General features: G+C 36.5%; 1 protein-coding gene across 3 annotated transcripts in view; it reads right to left on the bottom strand.

The window, feature by feature from the left end:
• Positions 1–20,466, bottom strand: part of SEPSECS (Sep (O-phosphoserine) tRNA:Sec (selenocysteine) tRNA synthase) — a 40,346-nt gene that overhangs the window by 14,484 nt on the left and 5,396 nt on the right. For all 3 annotated transcript variants that reach the window (XM_010362984.2, XM_030924222.1, XM_010362985.2), the window contains 3 exons: positions 17,573–17,675; positions 10,303–10,432; positions 10,080–10,171 (listed from right to left, as the gene is read on the bottom strand). In XM_010362984.2, the coding sequence (XP_010361286.1) occupies positions 10,080–10,171; positions 10,303–10,432; positions 17,573–17,675 (325 nt within the window). The remainder of the gene's footprint in view (positions 1–10,079; positions 10,172–10,302; positions 10,433–17,572; positions 17,676–20,466) is intronic.

The raw sequence follows: 20,466 nt of genomic DNA, 5'->3' as shown, positions 1-20,466 counted from the left end.
ATGCTCACATCAAAAAGCCAGAAAGACCCCAAATTGACATTCTAACATCAACTAAAAGAAGTAGAGAACCAAGAGGAAACAAATCCCAAAGCTAGCAGAAGACAAGAAACAACCAAGATCACAGTGGAACTGAAGGAGACAGACACGAAAAACCATTAAAAAAAAAAAAAAAAAAAAACTCAACAAATCCAGGAGCTGGTTTTTTAAAAAGAATTAATAAAAAATAGGTAGATTGTTAGCTAGACTAATAAGAAAAGAGAGAAGAATCAAATAGACACCATAAAAAATGATAAATGGGGTATCACCACTGACCCACAGAAATACAAACAACCATCAGAGAACACCGCTATGAAAATAAACTAGAAAAAGAAGAAGAAATGGATAAATTCCTGCATATATACATCCTCCCAAGACTGACCAGGAAGAAGCTAAGTCCCTGAATAGACCAACAAGTTCTGAAATTGAGGCGGTAATAGCCTACCAACCAAAAAAAGCCCAGGGCCAGATGGATTTACAGCTGAATTCCACCAGAGGTACAAAGAAGCTGGTACCATTTCTTCTGAAACTATTCCAAACAATTGAAAAGGAGGGACTCCTTCTTAACTCATTTTATGAGGCCAGCATCATCCTGATATCAAAACCTGGCAGAAATTAAAAAAAAAAAAAAACTTCAGGCCAGTATCCCTGATGAACATCAATGCAAAAATCCTCAATAAATTCCTGGCAAACCGGGAGCACATCCAGCAGCATATCAAAAAGCTTATCCACCACACTCAGTAGGCTTCATCCCCAGGATGCAAGGCTGGTTCAACATATGCAAATCAATAAATGTAATTCATCCAATAAACAGAACTAAAGACAAAAACCACATGATTATCTCAATAGATGCAGAAAATACCTTTGATAAAATTCAATATCCCTTCATGTTAAAAACCCCCAATAAATTAGGTATTGAAGGAACATATCTCAAAATAATAACAACCATTTATGACAAACCCACAGCCAATATCATACTGAACGGGCAAAAACTGCAAGCATTCCCCTTGAAAATCAGCTCAAGACAAGGATGCCCTCTCTCACCACTCCTATTCAACATAGCATTGGAATTTCTGGTCAGGGCAATCAGGCAAGAGAAATAAATAAAGGGTATTCAAATAGGAAGAGAGGAAGTCAACCTGTCTCTGTTTGCAGATGACATGATACTATATCTAGAAAACCCCATGGTCTCGGCCCAAAAGTTTCGTAAGCTGATAAGCAACTTCAGCTAAGTCTCAGGATACAAAATCAATGTGCAAAAATCACAAGCATTTCTATACAACAACAAAGAGAGAGCCAAATCATGAATGAACTCCCATTCACAATTACTGCAAAGAAATTAAAATACCTAGGAATACAGCTAACTAGGGAAGTGAAGGAACTCTTCAAGGGAAACTACAAACCACTGCTCAAGGAAATTAGAGAGGACACAAACAAATGTAAAAACATTCCATACTATGGATAGGAAGAACCATTATCATGAAAATGGCCACACTGTCCAAAGTATTTATAGAGTCAATGTTATTTCCATCAAACTACCATTGACATTCTTCAAAGAATTAGAAAAAAACTATTTAAAAATTCATATGGAACCAAAAGAGTCCGAATAGCCAAGACAATCCTAAGCAAAAAGAACAAAGCTGGATATATCATGCTACCCAACTTCAAACTATACTACAAGGCTACAGTAACCAAAACAGCATGGTACTGGTACAAAACAGACACATAGGCCAATGAAACAGAATAGATAACTCAGAAATAAGACCACGCATCTAAAACCATCTGATCTTTGGCAAACCTGACAACAACAAGCAATGGGGAAAGGATTCCCTATTTAATAAACGGTGCTGGGAAAACTGGCTGGTCATATGCAGAAACTTGAAACTGAAACCCTTCCTTTCACTTTATACAAAAATTAATTCAAGATGGATTAAAGACTTAAATGTAAAACCCCAAATTATAAAAACCATAGAAGAAAATCTAGACAATACCATATAGGACATTGGCACAGGCAAAAATTTCAAGACGAAAATGTCAAAAGCAATTGCAACAAAAGCAAACATTGAAAAATGTGATTTAATTAAACTAAAGAGCTACTGCACAGCAAAAGAAACTATCATCAGAGTGAACTGACAACCCACAGAATGGGAAAAAAATTTTGCAACTTATCCATCTGACAAAGGTCTAATATCCAGAGTCTACAATGAACTTAAACAAATTTACAAGAAAAAAAATCGAATGACCCCATTAAAAACTGGGCAAAGGGCCGGGCGCGGTGGCTCAAGCCTGTAATCCCAGCACTTTGGGAGGCCGAGACGGGCGGATCACGAGGTCAGGAGATCGAGACCATCCTGGCTAACATGGTGAAACCCCGTCTCTACTAAAAAAATACAAAAAAAAACTAGCCGGGCGAGGTGGCGGGCGCCTGTAGTCCCAGCTACTTGGGAGGCTGAGGCAGGAGAATGGCGTAAACCCGGGAGGCGGAGCTTGCAGTGAGCTGAGATCCGGCCACTGCACTCCAGCCCGGGCGACAGAGCGAGACTCCGTCTCAAAAAAAAAAAAAAAAAAAAAAAAAAAAAAAAAAAACTGGGCAAAGGACATGAACAGACACTCCTCAAAAGAAGACATCCATACAACCAACAACATATGAAAAAAAGCTCAACATCACTGATCATGAGAGAAATGCAAATCAAAACCACAATGAGATACCATCTCATGCCAATCAGAATGGTGATTATTAAAAAGTCAAGAAACAACAGATGCTGGCAAGGTTGCAGAGAAATAGGAACACTTTTACACTGTTGGTGGAAATGTAAATTAGTTCAACCATTGTGGAAAACAGCATTGGGATTCCTCAAAGATCTAGAACCAGAAATGCCATTCGATCCAGCAATCCCATTACTGGATATATATCCAAAAGAATATAAATTATTCTATTATAAAGATACATGCACACATATGTTCAATGTAGCACTATTCACAATAGCAAAGACATGGAATCAACCCAAATGCTCATCAATGATAGACTGGATAAGGAAAATGTGGCATATCTACACCACGGAATACTATGCAGCCTTAAAAAGAGATGACATCATGTCCTTTGCAGGGACATGGATGCAGCTGGACGACTATCCTTAGAAAACTAAAGCAGGAACAGAAAACCAAATTCTGCATGGTCTCACCCTAAGTGGGAGCTGAACAATGAGAACACACGAACACTGGGAGTGGAACACTACACACTGGGGCCTGTCAGACGGGTGCAGGGAGAGGGAGAGCATTAGAAAAAATAGCTAATGCGTGCTGGGCTTAATACTTACGTGATGGGTTGACAGGTGCAGCAAACCACCATGGCACACGTTTACCTATGTAACAAACCTGCATGTCCTGTACATGTACCCCAGAACCTAAAATAAATTTTTTTTAAATCTTAAAAGTTACTATCTATATAATAAAGTATACTTTTAAAACGACTTATAACTTTGTATAATGGTCTTATTGTTAGAGTTATAATATATTCTATTTATTTGGTTTAAAAATAAACTTAGGCCTGTAATCCCAACACTTTGGGAGGCCAAGGCAGGAGAATGGCTTCAGTCCAGGAGTTTGAGACCAGCCTAGGCAACATGGCAAGACCCTATCTCTACTTAAAAATAAAATTAATTAATTAATTAATTAATTTATAATTTTAGCCAAATCTGAGGAGTGCTCAACATAAAACAAAAAGCAGCTAAGAAAAAAGAAAAAAAAATCTAAGAAAAAAAGACTACAAAAGATCAGAAATAAATACAGACAACTAATGTTCTATTTCCAAGTTTTGGTATTTGGGATATTTATGCATTCCATCTCAAATGCCATAAAATATTATCCACCTATGTGTGTTAAAATGCTATGACACTGTATGTTTCCTCTCCAAGTTTCTGTTATATATACAAGTGACCTATGTGCCCCAAAACAAAGGGTATCAAACATGAATCTGCACCAAAATTCATTAGGAAAATTTTGTTAAAAATACAGTTGTCTAAGCCCTCCTTCTGACCTAATGCATCTGAATCTATCCTAAAGGAAAGCTAATTTTATAAAGTGACTCAAAACATAAACTCTCAAATAACTGCACAGTACTCGGCTTTCTAGACTCAGTTTAAAACACCCTTTCATAGTTCTATAGTTGTACTAGCCATCAGTACTACCTTAGGACCGCACCACGAATGTCAATGAATAAATGCACTGTCTTTTCTCCAGGGAGATTTTACCTGATCCTTCCAGAGCTGGAGTAGGTGTCCCAGCTGGGTTTGGTAATAGATGCTCTCACACACTCTGCTTTCCTTTCATAATTCTCATCAGATTTGTAACTATTTAATATCTAGATTTCCTCCCAAAACTGTAATTTCCATGGAGGTAAAGACTAAGTCAATCTTGTTTGTGGATTTAGCTTTAGGGCCTACACACAAATATTTGTTCGAATGAATAAACGAACAAGCAGGGGCCAATACTGTTTTTAAAAAAGGAATCAGATTATAAAGGATCAGATTATGGTAGGCTAAGGAGTTTGAACTTTGTCTTGTAGGCAACCAGAACCAAAGCAAAAGAACTTGAAGAGTTGTGTCTTTTTTTTTTCTTTTTTTTTGAGATAGAGTCTTCCTCTGTTGTCAGGCTGGAGTGCAGTGGCACGATCTCGGCTCAGTGCAACCTCCGCCTCCCAGGTTCAAGTGATTCTCATGCCTCAGCCTCCTGAGTAGCTGGGACTACAGATGTATGCCACCACACCCAGCTAATTTTTGTATTTTTAGTAAAGACAGGGTTTCACCATGTTGGCCAGGATGGTCTTGATCTTTTGACCTTGTGATCTGCCCACCTCGGCCTCCGAAAGTTGTGTCTTTAGAATATTAACTTGGCACTGTTCTACAATGTGACAAATTAGAGTAGACCAAGGTGGGGGAACAGGTGAAGTGTGAGTAAATTATTGTAACCATCAAGTGTGATGTGTTAAGGACTTAAATTAGGGAGGGGTAGCAGTGGAAATGGAAAGAAATGAATGTTGGAAACACTGTGAAGGACTTAATGATATAAGGGCTTAAGGTATAAAAGGAATCAAAAGTATCAGCATTAGAAAGTTTATAACAGAGAAAGGAATTTACTGCTTCATCTCACAGCCCAGTCCACAAGCAGGCATGGCTGGATAGAGTCTCAAATGACTTAATTCTGTTTTCCTTCTTATAGTCCCTAGTGTTGAGAAGTCTCTCTTGGCATGGCTAGAAATATGGCAGCTGACAATTGTAAGATTATATCCTTACAGCTTACTATCTGCAAAGCAAGAGGTCCTGTCTCTAAAGGATCAATCAAATCTACTGGAAGGATACTATCTCCACATGCCTGTGAACCAGGCTAGCCAGATCATCTGCCCAACCTATGAAAGAGGAGGAAGGGACACTGTAATTGACAGACTCAACAGGACCACCTGGAGTCAGGGAGGAGCAGTTCTCCAATGACAGCGATTATGCACAAGTAAAAAAACATATTATCCTCTCTAAAATATAACTGAGCTTTTTTGGCCAGAGTAGCTAGATTTATTCACTGTTTTTGTCTCCTTTAGATATCAGTAGACCCATATCTTGAGATTTACAGACATATAAACAGCACTATAGCCACCAGGCTAGATTATCATCTATATTTAAAAAGGCAAGTAGAATTTAGAAGTTAAGACAGAGAACAGGAGACCCAATTGCCTAGATTTCAGTCCATATTCCACAATTCACCTCATACAAATCTCGATTTCCTATGAAAATGAGGATAACAATATCTCGTAAGAATATTTTGAGGATTAAATGTATACATAAAAATGTACTTAGAAGAGTGCCTTCCACATAGTAAGTGCTCAGTATTACGTGTAATTATTTCATATGTATATAAATGTATAAGGACGTATATGGTATTTGTATAAACACAAACCTGGCATGGAAAGAGTATGTTAAGAACGAATTTTACATGAAACCTTTCTAACCAATGGTCAAATCTTAATGCTTACACTACTTGACCTACCAGTGCCATTAGTTATGCTAATCGCTCCCTCCTCCTCAATACAGTTTGAAAATATTTGAAAAAAAAAATTACATCTGTGCTGAATATGCAGTTTTTCTCGTCATTATTTCCCAAACAATCCAGTATAAAAACTACTTATATAACATTTACATTGTATTCAGTATTACAAGCAATCTAGAGTTGATTTAAGGAATACAGGAGGATGTGCATAATTTATATGAAAATACTATGTCATTTTATATATGGGACTTGAGCATCTACAGATTTTGGTATCTGAGTGATACCAAGGGATGACTTAGGACACCATTCTTGGTCTTCCTCCTAACTGAATGTTCCTTCTAAGTCTCCTTTGCTGGTTGCTTTTCTCAGACCTCTTAATGCTGTAGTGCCCAGAGCTCAGTCCTTATACCTCTTTTCTGTTTAGACTTACTCTCTTGCAATCTCATCTAGTCTCTTGCCCAATTAACTCCCAGATTTTTATTTCCAGCCCAGTTCTCTCTCAATCCTAGACTTGTATATCCTACTCTCTACTTTGCAACTCTATCTTAAGGTCAATTCAAATTCAATTTTGTCCAAAACTGAACTCCTAGTCTTCCCCCAAAACTTATAGCTTCCCCATCATAGCTAATGGCTGTTCCATCCTTCCAATTGCTCAGGTCAAAAATCTCAGAGTTATTCTTTACTTTTCTCTACCATCCATCAGGAACTCCTACTCGCTCAATCTTCAACACAAACCTAGACTCTAACCACTTCTTACTACCCTCCATTGCCACCATCTAGCTCCCAGCCAATATCACTTCTTAACCACTATAAAAGGCTCCTAACAGGTATCCATCCAGCTTCTGCCTTTGCCCCCCAATCTATTATCAAAACAGCAATCAATGTGAGCATTCAAAGCATGTCAGATCATTCTACTCAATTCAAACCTCCAGTGGTTCCCTATTTCAGTCAGAGTATGAGGCACGGACCTTACGGTGGCCTAAAAGGCCCCACATGATCAGCCCCACCCTCATTACCACCCTGACCTCAACTCCCACAGTTCTCCTCCTTGCTCTTTTTGCTGCAGCCATAATGGCCTCCTTGCTGCTTCTCAAATACACAAGGTCCACATCTGGCCTAGAGTCCTGATACTGGCTTTCTGCCTGAAACGCACTTCACCATCATATGTGTACACTCCCCTCAAACTTCAAGTTCACTGAAATGTCAGGGTATTGGGCTAGGCATGAAGGCTCACACATGTAATCCCAGCACTCTAGGAGGCTAAGGCAGGTGGATCACATGAGGTCAGGGGTTCAAGACCAGCATGGCAAAACCCTGTCTCTACTAAAAATACAAAAACTAGCCAGGTATGGTAGCACATGCCGGTAATCCCAGCTACTCAGGAGTCTGAGGTGGGAGGATCTCTTGAACACAGGAGGCAGAGGTTGCAGTGAGCCAAGATCACGCCACTGTACTCCAGTCTGGTGGAGAGACTCTGTCTTTAAAAAAAAAAAAAATACAGTCACCTTCTCAATGAGCCCTGCCCTCACCACTATATTTAAAAATCAGTTCCCACTACCACCTCATCATCCCAAATTCTCCTTAATCTTGCTTTTTACCATAGCATTTATCACCTTCAAGCAAACTTTGTAATTTCTGTATTATGTTGCCTGTTTATTGCTGGTTTCCCCCATAGGCAATGTGTGCTCCCCAAAAGCAAGTATCTTTATCTACTGTATTGACTGCTATATCTATCTATATCTATATGCCTGACACATTACATGTGGTCAATAAATACACAGTTAAGTTAAATATTTACTCAATGAATCTTATCCCACATTCAACTCTACCTTTGCATTTCCATACTTTAGACTCCGCTATTTAAAATGGGCTTATTCAGATGCAGGGAGGAAACCCAAGACAACTTGATAAGGGTAGAAATGGGTATGAGGTAACATGAAACTGAAGAGACCATTGTGTTAAAAAGAGAAACTCAAATTTACAAAATGTCTAATTTATATTACCAATATGCCTTATACTGGATTACTAAATTACAGGCCAGTTCTCATGATTACTATGTCCAAAGTCCAGAAAGTAACTCTTTTAAGAAATATTCCAGAGTCTTTTAAAACTAAAAGTGGCCTGAGATGTCAATTGTGTCTTTCACAAATGAAATGGGGAAATAAAATCTTTAAAACTTTTCCAGGACGCAATGACTAGTTATAGGAGAGCTAAGAACCACTGGCATCTGAAACAACTAAACTCTCATATAAGCAGATGACAGAGTTTCCTCATCTATAGAGAGTTGTCATCTGACATATGGATCTGGTTCCTTGAAAGATTTGCCACAGTCTTCTCTTGGCTACAACAATCTACGACCATGAATGATTACAATTTGGAGTTCATAAAACCAGAGTTTTATTCTTATTGTATAAAAATTCATTGTCAGACTTCCTGAAGTGTAATTCATTCACATATAGTAAAATTCGGGGTGTCTGTTTTTTTAGTGCCCACTTCTTTGAATTTTGACAAATGTATACAGTCATGAAACCACTACCACTATCATGACATAAAACGTTTCATCACCCTAAAAAGTTCCCTCCCCAATCCCTAGCCTTTAGCAACCATTAATCTTTCTTCTTTCCTTATATTTTTTACCTTTTCTAGGATGGCATATAAATGAAACTGTACAATATGTAGCCTTTTGAGTCTGGCTTCTTTCACATAGCATAATGCATTTGAAAGTCATTATCTTATTGCATATTTCGGTACATTAGCCATTCTAAAACGTGTGTAGTGGTATTTCATTGTGGTTTTAAATTTGCATTTCCCTAATTACTAATAACATTGAGCATCTTTTCCTATATCACACAGATCTTAAGAAATGTCCTCACAATTAAACAATTACTTTCCCATGGAATGAATTAGTAGGGGAAGGCGGACTGGGGTAAAACAGAGCACAAGATTTTTAAACTTGTTATGTATTCATCCTAAGGCTATGAGAAGATCTATGAGATAATACATATGAAAATGCTTTAGAATATATAAAGTACTATTATAAATATAAGGGACTACAATTGTTATTAAGTGCTGGAAAGTTATCAGATTTAAAAACTGCACCAGAGGATTCACTCTCTCCCTGATAGAAAATGAACAAAACACTGCCTGCCCTAGCTATACGATCTCTGTCTTTTGGAGGTGTCCTGAATTAAGCAAGCTGTGTTGGAGATAAAGTCCTGTTTTCAAGCATAAATGTAACTTCTTTTCACAACCAATATAACCAATGAGTTCAGCATTCAACAGTGACAAGAAATAGGTCGGGAGCGGTGGCTCATGCCTGTAATCCCAGCACTCTGGGAGGTTGAGGCGGGTGGATCACGAGGTCAGGAGTTGGAGACCAGCCTGGCCAATTTTTAGTCTCTACTAAAAATACAAAAAATTACGCGCCTGTAATCCCAGCTACTCGGGAGGCTGAGGCAGGAGAATTGATTGAACCCAGGAGGCGGAGATTGCAGTGAGCCAAGATTGTGCCATTGCACTCCAGCCCAAGACTCCTCTCAAAAAAAAAGAAAGACAAAAGATAAATTTACTATTTTAGTATAAAAAGATAGAGCTAACTTCTGACCTGGTTCTTCCTCCTGTGACTGACATCTCACCCCTAAACAATTTTCACGTTTCTAAAAACTAAAAGGATGACTTGTCCATTTGTCTTTTAAGAGCTTCCGCCTTTAAGTGATAAATGAATTGAATTTTACTGAATAAGAGTCCCTAATGCAGGAGTTTCTAAAAAGTAAATAAATAAAAGTAAAATCACCTAACCAAGATTCCTCGTAATATCTGGATAGACAGGCTGACAAAAACTAATAGGAAACTGAATAACAGATCTGAATAAATCGATCTGAATAAATAGTGTCGGACCATACTAGATGTCTCCCTCCCAATGCAAGAAACCAATAGGCAGAAACATCAATGATTTGGAGCACGGTTCTAGTCGAGAGTGTTATCTGATAACTGAAGGGAAAGCTTACCTTTCTTTCTTTTAGTAGCTTTTTGTAGCCATTTGATCCAAGTGACAATAAAGTAATAAGCACATCTAAAGAAGGTGAAGCTGAAGCTCTTCCTGAAATAAGAAGGATAAGTTACATTAAGAAGATGGGGGGGTAGCTATGGAAATTAAGATTTATTACAGTAGCCTATGTACAAATGGATTTTTGTTAGTTACTTTTTCTGAAAAGCAACTTATTTATTTACCTGGATACATCTTGCTGATTTCCTGAATGAAGGAATCATTAAAGCCAGCAATTATAGCGCCACCTACTGGAACCATAAAATTTTTGTCCAAGCTCTGAACAAAAGCATCTATTCTACCAACTCGAGCTCCCTAGAATCAATACAGTATTACATATTAGTTGCTAGGAAAACAGACAACTGCTATTAACAAATAAATACCACAACAAAAAATTATAACTATTTGAGTTAATTAATATATTAGCCTGATTTAACCATTTCACGATATATACATGCATCAAAACATCAAATTGTACACCGTAAAAATACACAATTTTTGTCAACTCTACCTCAGAATAAAAATAAACAACATTAAAACAACGCACAGAAAAACCAACTGAAAATTTTTATTTTTATTTTCTTTGTAATAGTGCCAAGAAAACGTTTTTAAGTATTAAACCAAAATTTTTAATGGTGCTGCTTATATATGGAACTTCAAGCTTACAACGTGCTTTCACACATAAATCATTTAATCTTCACAACAACTCTGTGAGGCAAGCATGGTTTCAGTATCAGCTCAGGTGGGAACTTTAATGAAACAAAATTTTACACCTTAAAATTTGATAAGAAAGAATGGATTCGGCCGGGCGCGGTGGCTCACGCCTGTTATCCCAGCACTTTGGGAGGCCAAGGCGGGCGGATCATGAGGTCAGGAGATCGACATCATCCTGGCTAACACGGTGAAACCCCATCTCTACTAAAAAAACAAAAAATTAGCCAGCTGTGGTGGCATGCACCTGTAGTTCCAGCTACTCGGGAGGCTGAGGCAAGAGAATGGCGTGAACCCAGGAGGCAGAGCTTGCACTGAGCCGAGATCTTGCCACTGCACTCCAGCCTGGGCGACAGAGCGAGACTCCATCTCAAAAAAAAAAGAGAACGGATTCATCCCATTCGTCTCATCTGTGCTCCTTTTTGACAACAAATGTCTACAATGGGTTCTATAACTATTAAGTGGTTTTAAACACCCTCTGTAAGTTCGAGGGTGGCCACCATAACCTAAGGGACTATAGCCATCCGAGTTGCCAAACAGTTAATTATACGTGTGCCTCTCTTTAATGCTTGCACAATCAACTACCTGTATGACCATTTTAAGCACTCAGATAACAAAAAAGAAATGCAAAGTTTTACTTTTAACATCACTTAACGGAAATTTTATTTGTATACTCTTGGCAAGTTTAGAAACAATGTTTCTACATAACTCATGCTCCCTAATATTGGAAACTTAGATGACTTCATTCCACTGCAAATGAACTTCCAGTGAAAATCTAATATTCTGGTGAAAACTGAATACTTACCTACTAGAAATGTAAAACTAAGTTCGGTCCTCGTCCAACACAGTCTACGACCTTCTGTCTAATGTGCTTCAATTTTCTCCTCTTAAAAATAGAGATACTATCTAAATTACAACTAAGATAGTCTTTTCCTTTATCTGTAGCCACAGATTTTCAATCTGTATTCACAATCTGCATTCCTATTAATATTATAACCATATTTGACCTTCACTTTCACACCTTTCTATCTGAGGGAGAATAGAAGGAGCAGATAGCTGGCCTAATCTAAGAGTCCAGATCCAGGCAACAGGTGGAAGCAGCTGAAGCAGGGAAGAGGAGCAGCTGCTCTGGAGGCCATTATACAACTGTTCAAATCTTAACCTTCCTCTTCCTCTTCTAATTTCCTAATAAACCATGATCAGAGAAAATCTCACCATATCACAGGAAAACAGAGAGACGCATATAAGACTAACAGAAGAAAAAAAAAAAAAAAAACACTGGAAAACATGCGAAGTAGCCAGCACATAAAAATAAGTGGAACAGTGAGAGTTGCCTTTGTATTAATATTTTAGTACTGCCCAAGGCCTCCTGAGAGAACCACGAACCTAAATTGGAAGCAGAAATACTAGAGGAATCAGTGCACCAGACTTTGTTAGAACCCTTCCATCACTAAAACACAGAAAGCATTTAAAAAGCAGCACATTCTATGGCAAGAAAACAAACAGGCCAGACCCAATCTCAGAAATGGTACAGAGCCCCCTTTTTTCAGCTACATCTAAGTCACCAGTACATGCTCTAAAATCCACTCTCAAAATCCATCTGAATAAAAGCATTTATTACCACCTTCACGACTACCACCCTGGCCAAAGCCACAAACAAATCTCATATGAGTTGCTGCAACAGTTCACTCTTGCCTCCCTACAGTCTATTTCCCACATAGCATGTCGTTCTTTCCTGCTTGAAATCCTTCCATGGCCAATGATCACACCAAGAATAAAATCCCAAACCCTTAACACACCTCAAAGCTCTACAACCACTGTTCACCTTGTTCATTATGGTTCAGCCATACTGGCCTCCTTACTATTTCTCACATTCCAAGCACACTCCTCCCTCAGAGTCTTGGCTATTAGCTTCTGTCTAGAGTCTCTCTCTCTCTAGAGAGCTGCAAAGCCTCCTCCTTCATGTCATTCAGAGCTCCATTCACATGTACTTCTTGAAGAGCGCTTCCTAGATCACTCCATCTAATGACATCCATCCTCCCCAAATACCAGAGCATTTATCCAAGACTTGTCATACTCAAGGTTTACTCTCTGCTTTCCCACAAAAAATAGAATGCTTCATGAGGGTTCAAGATTTTGTCGCATTCACTACTTCATCTCCAGTTCCTACCCTGGTGCCTGGTACACAAGTAGGAACCCAGAAAGTATGTTTTTTTGTTTGTTTGTTTGTTTGAGACGGAATCTTGCTCTGTTGCCCAGGCTGAAGTGCAGTGGCCAGATCTCAGCTCACTGCAAGCTCCGCCTCCCAGGTTCACGCCATTCTCCTGCCTCAGCCTCCGGAGTAGCTGGGACTACAGGCGCCCGCCACCTCGCCCGGCTATTTTTTTGTATTTTTTAGTAGAGACGGGGTTTCACCGTGTTAGCCAAGATGGTCTCGATCTCCCGACCTCGTGATCCACCCGTCTCAGCCTCCCAAAGTGCTGGGATTACAGGCTTGAGCCACCGCGACCGGCCTAAGTATTTGTTAAATGAAGAGGCAATTAGGTTTGTGAATAAACAGTAGTAATACCTACTTCTCTCAAATTCTTAATAGGCAAAGTTGCCGCTTCCCACACTTTTGGAGCTTTACAATCTATTCTGACTCAAAATAATTAGTCTTATACACATACTTTTGTGACTCTACTATATCCCTCTCCATTAATCTATCTTAACATCCATAATACATGAATCTCTTAAATTCATTTTAGTAAATATAAACAAAAATATAGGTTATTCAAAACTAATTTCCCTGGGGGGGCTACATGAGCATACAGAATACTCTATAGGCTCAGCATTAAGCCATTCTAGGGTCTCACCTTAAAAATAAAAAAGTTAACAACATAATGTTAAAACAATAAAAATAAAAAAATTTTATAGTTTTCCTTCATTGATTGATTATTGCAATATTATTTCTCAACTAATACTTACAGTATTAGTACTTCAGTACTTTGTTTTTTAAAAGAAAAATGGGACTTTGGAGTCGCACTGAACTAGATGGGCTATTTTGTAGCTATAGGACCTTGGGCAAGTCACTTAATCCCACTTATTTTATTTCTCCATGTGCAGAATGGGAATAAGAAGTACACTTAAATTGTCAGGATTCAGTTAATAACTTTAAAAGCCTAGTAGGATGACTGACACATGGAAAGTGTGTAGTAAATGGTATATATCAACAATAAGGACTATTGAGGTGAATTAAAGCTAACTTTAATTTTTTAAAATGTCATGAAACAGCAACCTGCACTCAACAAGACTCAAGTATTCATTTGATTTAAATCAACAGTGCCACAACCTCTTTTGGTGAAGGCCAATTTGGGAAAAATAGAATGTTTATATATTTGCTTTTTTTGTTTTAAAGAAATGTCCATTTTAGTAAGTTCTAATGCTCAATAGCACAGTACAGTGACTATAACAACGCAATTGTATATTTCAAAATACCTAGAAGAGAGGATGTGAAATGTTCCCAACACAAAAGGAGGTAATAAACGCCAGGTAATGGATAGCCTAAATACTCTGACTTAATCATCCCACAATCTGTACATGTATCAAAATATCATATGCACTCCATAAATATATCTAAATATTATGTATCAAAGAAATTTTTTAAAGAAATATCAACTTCAGAAGGTAATACATTATCTGCAACAATATCTGCATTTAAAAGTTTATTCACCCATCTTATAGTTTTATTTTTTGGTTAAAATTTTAGTACAACCACCTCCCAAATGCAGAGAGGTAATGACAAAGCAGAGTATTAGGGATATGCAACTCCAAGGGCACCCTTCTTATTGTATTCTGGAGCTCTTTTTGTTTTAGGCGGAGTCTCGCTCTGTCACCCAGGCTGGGTACAGTGGCACTATCTCGGCTCACTGCAAGCTCCGCCTCCTGGGTTCATCCCATTCTCCTGACTCGGCCTCCCAAGTAGCTGGGACTACAAGTACAAACCACCACACCACCCAGATAATTTTTTTTTTAAATTTTAGTTTTGTAGAGATGGAGTCTCGCTTTGTTGCCCAGGGAGGTCTCAAACTCCTGGCTTCAAGTGATCCACAAGCTTCAGCCTTCCAAAGTGCTGGAATTACAGAGATGAGCCACCACACCCAGCCTCTTTTAGTTTTAACGTCTTCAAGTGCATCACCAAATTTTCTAGTATTTAAAAATATGTTGTATCATTAAAATGATCATTATGAAAACTTTATAGGCATCTGAAGGGTACAGAAATATAACACTAAAAAAATTAAATGTACACAATGAATATAACTATGTAAAAACAATATGCATACAAAAAGAGAAAAAGTAAATACATAGATTGTTAAGGATATTTGTTAGGGTAATAGCGTTATGAGTGATCTTCTACTCCTTCCTCATTTTCCTAAACTTTTAGTAATGCTGATGGTATTTGACTTTTAAAAGAAGAGAAGCTGCTAAAAATTACAGAGAAGAAGAGCAAGGGGGAAAGGGAAAGGAGGAATAAAAATCAATCACTGAAATAAAATGTTTTTCAAGATTTCCAGTGTAGAAAATAGTACACCCTTCCTCTATGACTATACAAATTAGATACAACCAGTCTAGAATAAGTGAAGAAGCCTTAAAAAGTTAAGGAATAACGAAAAGAAATACCAAGGAAATGGTAAACAGTCTTTCTCTAAAGGTTTTAAGAAATCCCGACACACCATGCCTACAACCCACTCCACCTCTGGACTTGCTACATAAATTAATCCATTTCCTTAATGGTTTAAGCCAACTTGAGTTGGGTTTCTGTTACTTGCTGCCAATGACATCCTAACTGATATAAAGTTGAGTAAAGAAATTAAGCAAATCAGCGATTACTACTTCATATAAACCACATTTATGTAAAAGATGATACTAGTATACGAAAAATAACATAGAAGACAAAAAAATGTACTAGATAGTATCTATTGTGCTTCAGAGCATTTACCATATTGGAGCAGGCCACAGGTAATCTGTGAATAACTTATGCCCACATAACACAAATCACATAAACTGAATGCGTATATTAACATCATTATGCACACAAACTATGTAGTCCATATCATACATGCATAAATACAATAATTCATTTATTCACTGACTTTGTTCAGTAACCAGTTATTAATTGTCCATTGTACCAGATACTGTCTTAAGTATTGAGGGCACAGCAGTGAACAAAACAAAGTTCTATCCCAACAGAACCTTAACTGTAATTACTGTCAATAACAAACATTATATCAAATGGTGATAAGTGTTCTGGAGAAAAATAGCAAGAAGCCATCAATAATAAGAAACATCATTATTTTATATGTCACTACGTAAAAAAAAAAAAACATTGCCTATTAACGTTGTAAGACACCACTGATTATAAGACATCACAATTTCAGATGTCAAAATGTAGAGCACTGCATCTTAAAATCAATGAACATGGTAAAAAAGCAAAAAGAGGGATAGAAAACGCTAGCAAGGGCTGGGCACAGTGGCTCACACCTGTAATCCAAGTACTTTGGGGGGCAGAGGTGGGAGGCTGGCTTGAGCCCAGGAGTTTGAGACCAGCCTGGGCCACATGACAAAATCCCATTTCTAGAAAAAATACAACAAGTTGGCTGAGTGTGATAGCGCACACCTGTGGTCCCAGCTACCTGGGAGGCTAACGTAGGAGGATGACTTGAGCGTGGGAGGTTAGGCTGCAGTGAACTGTGGTTGCACCACTGCACTCCAACCTGGACAACAGAGTGACACCCTATCTCAAAAAAACAAAAAAGTAGAAAACGCTAGTGAGGAAGGGGGAGGTGTTAGATAGGGTTTGACATGTTTGGCAAAACTGAGTATGTATATTAACAAAATTATGCACACAAACTATATAGCCTGTATCATACACGCATAAATAAATACAATATTTCATTTATTCGTTCACTTTGTCCAGTAACCAGTTATTGATTGTCAATAATGACAATCATTGATAGAGTTTCTGAGGAAGTCTCACTGACGAAAAGAAAACTACGCAACTCTCTAGAAGAGCAATCCAGTGAGTGGGATGAGCAAGAGCAAAGGCCTGGAAGTGCAAGCATGTGACAAAATGGAAAAAAAGTAAGGCAGCAAGGGTGGTTGGAGCACAGCAAGCAAAAGGAAAGCAGAAAATGAAATCAGCAAATCAGCAAAGGCCTGAATACATAAAGCCTTGCAGGCCATAGTTCTTACAAGTGACATGGGAAACAAAGACATACTTTCAAAAGTAGAACCTCAAACAAATGACCAGGATTCAGCTGATGCTTTAAAAAAAAATACAAAAATCTGCCAATTCCACAGCTATATACTAGAATGTTTATAAATGAAGTCACTTCTAGTCTAAGATAATAAGGTACAATAATTCCTTATATACAGAATAAATAACATATTTTTAAAAATGATATAATCCAGTATATTAGAAAAATGAGAATCCTGGTAATGAAACAGTCTCAGAAAGTTAAAAGCTAAACTACTAAAGTATTTCTATGTTGATTCTAGCCTACCAAAGCTGTCAGTCCAATTACCACCACAGTACCAAAGAATAATGACTTTTATTGAGATTATCAGATGTAAGTTCCTAACACAACCTGAAGCAGATGGTCATAAATAACTGTTTTTACTGTATCAGATTGCAAGAAAAAGTAAGAATCCTATAATATGTTAAAATGAATTTTTCCTTGACATATATATTTTAAACTCTCTTACCTGCTGAATGAGGTGCATACACTTTGAAGACTGCACTCCATAAGCATTATTGACTATATGTGGAATGCCATAATTAGCACAAATCACAGCCAGTTCTTCTAATCTATAAACATAAATATTCAATAGAAAGACATACTCACACTGTGCTTTATAAATGCTAGTGCAGAAACTTCTTAAAAAATTTAATAGTTACCCTTAATGTACACCAAGGGAAAAAAAATGACAAACACTGAAATTTCTACTGCAGTATTTTGACATGTAATACAGCAGCTTGGAAATACAGAGCAAGCTCTTTTGAATAAACCTTAAAAGGCTTTTAAATTAATGTTATCAATATATGAAAAAAATACAAAAATTTATGTAGATGGTAAATCATTTTAAAATTAAAAATTCCCTAAATAGAAAGCCAGAAGATTTATTTATAATGACCCCTCACAAGGTGGTATGCTCTTTTTTTTCACTTTTGTTTGCTTACCATACCGAAGCTAGTATCTGCAAAATAATTAGCATATCTGGAATCTTAAGAAATCTTACATTAAACATCTCATAAAATAAAAAATGCATACTCAAATAGATGTTAATGTATTAAAAAATACAGAACATTAAAATGTGTCATTACCAAAATAACTAACATTTTCCAACAACTTGGATACTGAGGAATCTTTTAAATAGCTCCTGGTTTTAAATCCACCCTTATCTACTCCTACTTTTTCATTTTACACCTCTCATATTAATCTGAGTCTAACTTTATGCAAAGTAAGGTAACAAATTTCAGTGGCAGCATAATAAATAGATGTTCTTTCACAAAGCCAAATACTTCTTGTGACTGAGCTCATCTTTAATAGAAATGTCTTCATGCTATGAAACTAAAACTAAATCCGATGTTTTAGTAAAACCATTAAAAGTTTTCTTTCTAAAGTATAAAGAATTTGAAAGCATTTTTATACAAGTAAAGTCCTTTTTGACAGGATATATTTCAAATACACAGTCTGAATTACCGATTTATGCATAATACATGTACTATTTCTAGTAGATGTCATTAATATATTTTTAACTGTAAGTAGGAACACCATTATGTTCATCTGTTACAAGTTTTCTTTTTTTTTATCCAGTTTGCCTCTGACCAAAAACAAGTTATCAATTTGCTTCTTATGAATTAAAAACTCATTTTATCACTCATTTTCACAAACCCTACAAATTGATACAGAAATCCTTTTTGTTACTTCAAACGAATCAGATGATGTTTTTAACAAAATAGACCTTCTGGGATACACACAAGTATTTTCTTCATAAAATAAAAGGCACTTTCATATGTGTGTGTTCTAATGAAAATATTCCTTAATAAAAAACTTTGAAAATAAGGCTCCATAACATTAAGCTCTATTTTTAAAAGAAAAAAAATAAATAACTTGAGAGTACTTTTAAATAATCTGAATTACTTAAATCTGTTAATGGTTAGGGTGTGTTTAAAAAACAAATGTATTAAATGAAAGGAGAAGCAGAAAAAATATTTTTCATATGTATCGAATTGTTTTCTAACTTAGAAGCCAATTTAATGTGTTTATCAGTTAGAAGAAATAATACCCTTCTTTTTTGCAACATTTCTCTTGTGAATTTCCTCTACTTTTTGTCTAATTAACTAATAAAAACAAAATGTATACTGTACCCAAAAGGAATACTGTACCCAAACGTATACTGTACTATAAAGGAATGAAGCTTGATGTAAAAAAAATCAAAATGTAGTTTTAAAATTTAATAAAGTCAGAAATTCAAACATTACTGTGCACCACCTTCTTCCTAAACTTCACTCTTATTCAGAAATATTCATTACACAACAGTGACAAACAAGAATTTTTCTGACTGATAAAAAGCTTTATTAAATTTTTTCTAAAGGAGATAATACGGGTAAAACACTTAACACTGTGCCAGGCATACTATAAACATTCAAAAGACGTTAGTCATAATGAAACAAAAGCAAAGTATCCACAAGGATAAATAATCCAACTAATACAAATATCCATCAGATGTTTTGCAAAATGTGATTTCTATCACATTAAAAATTTTATATATATCAAAACCACCAATAAAGAACAATGTTTATTTAATATTTCAATATAAATTTGAAATCTGGTAAGTAATGAATAAACCACAGCAGCATATGCAAAGTAATCTTAAAATAGAGTTCACAGGCTCATGAATGTAGCAAGGTAAATTTTTAAGAGCATAGTTAAAAAGTTGTCTCTTACAATCTGCCTATAAGATAACAAAAGCCAACATGGCATTCATTACTGCCAAATAATGTACTTCCATGAATTAAAACCAAGGTATAACTTGATGCTACAAGAAAAGCCCAAAGTCAATATAGTTCCTACGAATTATTACTTCTTCCATTCAAAATATTAAAATGAAACCAAAAAAAATTGTAGTCAAAAACAGAAATCTATATTACTAGACCTGAGCCTATTACATTTTCAGAATAAAAATGTGTGGCTATCCTTTAGAAGAGTAAACCTTTGCTTTTTCTTTCCTTTTTGCTTTTATTTTCTTAAATATTTGTATTATTCTCAAAATGCAGACAATGACAACCACTATGCACACGTAAGTATACATCTGTTAATCTTCCAATTATAGAAATTTGAAAGTAAACAATCCTAAATTTTTAATTTATTAATACTGATGGCAATGAAAAGAAGTCAACTCAACATTTAGCTTACAAAAGAAACTTCCATTAAATAATAAGAAAAAACATGCTAAGAGATCAGAAACAGGACAAAGAACAAGAAAACAGAGACGGTCTGCATCTACTCAACTGATAAAAGGGAGCTCCCCACCCTGTACTAGTTGTTTTCCCTTGTTCTATTTCAAATGGTTGTTTTCCCAAGCCATTACGCTAT

The sequence above is a fragment of the Rhinopithecus roxellana genome, chromosome 2 (genome assembly GCF_007565055.1).
Source record: "Rhinopithecus roxellana isolate Shanxi Qingling chromosome 2, ASM756505v1, whole genome shotgun sequence".
In the NCBI taxonomy this organism is placed as follows: domain Eukaryota; kingdom Metazoa; phylum Chordata; class Mammalia; order Primates; family Cercopithecidae; genus Rhinopithecus; species Rhinopithecus roxellana.
This window is presented reverse-complemented; position numbering and strand designations above follow the sequence as displayed.